The sequence below is a fragment of the Montipora foliosa genome, chromosome 6, assembly GCF_036669935.1.
Source record: "Montipora foliosa isolate CH-2021 chromosome 6, ASM3666993v2, whole genome shotgun sequence".
NCBI classification, from domain to species: Eukaryota; Metazoa; Cnidaria; class Anthozoa; order Scleractinia; family Acroporidae; genus Montipora; species Montipora foliosa.
The window spans coordinates 69,259,711-69,262,210 of record NC_090874.1 but is presented as its reverse complement, the minus strand read 5'-3'; the positions used below and the strand labels follow the sequence as shown (position 1 = coordinate 69,262,210).

Genomic DNA, 2,500 nt, shown 5'->3' with positions numbered 1-2,500 from the left:
TAATGAAAATGAACACACATGTGACCCCCTTCTGTAAATATGGTTTAAAATGAAAATTTTCTCGCACCCCGCTATTACGGACTCTCGCTATTACGGACACCAAATTGCGGTCCCAAGGGTGTCCGCTATAATGGGAGTTGTGTACCAGGGAATCACCTTGTATGAACTAGGACCATTATGTGACAGGAACTCCCGAACCACTACATGACTGCCTACATCAAGTAGTTACTAGTATTAAGAATCTGTCAAACGTAAACGCAGTCATGCATGTGAAGACATGGACGATCGGATAAAGTATACAAAATGGTTAGCTCGAGAAGCTCAGCTGAGTCAAAAACACGAAGAAATGTACGTATTTAATTCAAATTCCTTAAACTTCTGACTAGCAGGTCTGTTTTTGAGAAGACGCCATTTTAAACCATTTTTTATTGGGCAGAGATCATCTCTATTGTTTGCATTTCGAACCTGTGTTAGACCGTGTTAACTAAATACTAAGTGACTCAAGTTTTAAGCCGTGATTTCAAAAAGACACCTGGGAGCAATTGCAGAATACCCTGCAACACCTCACCATTATTTGTTTCCCGTAGGCGGCATTCTCTGAAGAACGAGTCGGAATACAATAGAGCTTTATATTCTTATTCAATGAAATGCAAATAAGTTGTGGGGTATTCTGCAATTTAGCTGACACCTGTTAATTCACGGGTTTTATTAGAAGCTGGGACCCGGGTACTAGCACCGGTCTATGCTGAGTGCAGTAGGTCTCAAGATTAAAAGGGTGATGTAGCAGGTCTCATAACGTGTAATGTGATTGGTTCGCTACCCCAGCCAAAAACAAAAGACTAAACAATTGAAGCAATGAGTTAGACTTAAAAACATTAGAAGCTGCTTACAATACCAAACAATAGCAAGTTACAAGAGCTGCTACACTACAGGATTAAAAGCCAGACTATACATAGGGCTGCCTATGCATAGGGCTGCCTATACATAGGGCATAGGGCAAGTTACAAGAGCTGCTACACTACAGGATTAAAAGCCAGACTATACATAGGGCTGCCTATGCATAGGGCTGCCTATACATAGGGCTGCCTATACATAGGGCTGCCCGCTTAACGAAACCCTTTCCTATTTGATGAGCCGCTGTCACAGTGATATCCCCGCATTTTAGGTATCCCCAGATGTATCTAGTGATATGGGGATGCCCAAAACCATTTCTTTAATGTGGCACTTGATTCAGGGCCGAGGAGTGGGGATTGCGAATCACATATTTTTCGACGGAATAGTGTAGATACATGTTATAATTTTATAGGTAGACAGTTTTACTGTGCTTATTGCACCGAAAGAAACCCACTGGCAATAAAAAAATGTGTAAGCAAAAAAAGGAGCAAAATGGAAACTGGCAACCGCATGACATGGCTTTTTAATAAACAACACTTCAAACATGTGTTGCACTGCAACAGATTTTTTATGTGAGCCCGATTTTTTTCAAAGCCGCCGCCAAAAATCAGGCCGACAAGTCGCACCGTGTAAACTGGCCTTTATATAGTAATATAACTGTAATGATGTAGCTACTTACATTTTGTGTACACGTGACAGTCTGGCGTGACATAATTTTTCACAAGTTGGTCACATGATGTGCAACCTGATTTTCTCGCTTGTATTAAATTGGTCTGTTTTGTGTTGTGAATTCTTGGTTGGTTATTACATTTTGGCGGTGAGGATATCTCTAGATTCAAACCAGAATGGCAACCTACACGTACAGGAGGATAGGCGAATTCAAAGAATCAGAGGAGTCGTGGACCAACTATATTGAACTATTTTGAAAAAGCTCCCATAAAAGCAAACATATCAGCCTAAAACTAACCTTTACCATTGCTGACCTTAGTAACTGATGCTCATAGAGTTTGCCTTGCTTGGGATAGTCCATCAAGATCTCCATCTTCTGTAGCTAATTACCCTCACAATAAAGTGTTGCATGAAAGGATTTTCTACTGTTCAACACAAATTAATGTTCTTATTCTATATTATTTTGACCTTCTAGCTCCTTACACATGCCTATCAAAGTAGATCCTTTGTTTTGAGCTAAGTTATTTGACTTCAACACAAACTATGCAGCACAACTTGTATTACAGTATTACTGTATGGCTGCGAGTCATGGGTCATCTCTAAGGACATGGAGAACAAGATCAAGTGAATTCTTTCGGCATGCCCTATTACCAAATTATGTTGAACATCAGGCGAATTGAGGCAATTGAGGTTCCTTGGTCACATGCTCCCCTTGCCTGAATATGAGCCTGTCAGAGAATTTGCAATGTATGTTCCTACTCATGAGAGGAGGAAGCGTGGGAGACAGTGAACCCTGTTCAGCTATTAGATTCATTGTCTTCTGGGGGACCCTGATAGTCTGCTTTTATGACAATCAGCTGTTGGAGATGGCACAAGACCACCATTGGTGGATGATGATGATGATTTGACTACATGCAAAGTGTGACATTACTAAGTA

At 40.7% G+C, this 2,500-nt stretch overlaps 1 protein-coding gene across 1 annotated transcript in view; it reads left to right on the top strand.

The window, feature by feature from the left end:
• Positions 1–227: 227 nt before the first annotated feature.
• Positions 228–2,500, top strand: part of LOC138008294 (centrosomal protein 15-like) — an 11,458-nt gene continuing 9,185 nt past the window's right edge. Inside the window, exon 1 of the mRNA XM_068855587.1 lies at positions 228–348. Coding sequence (XP_068711688.1) covers positions 278–348 — 71 coding nt within the window. The 5' untranslated portion in view covers positions 228–277. The remainder of the gene's footprint in view (positions 349–2,500) is intronic.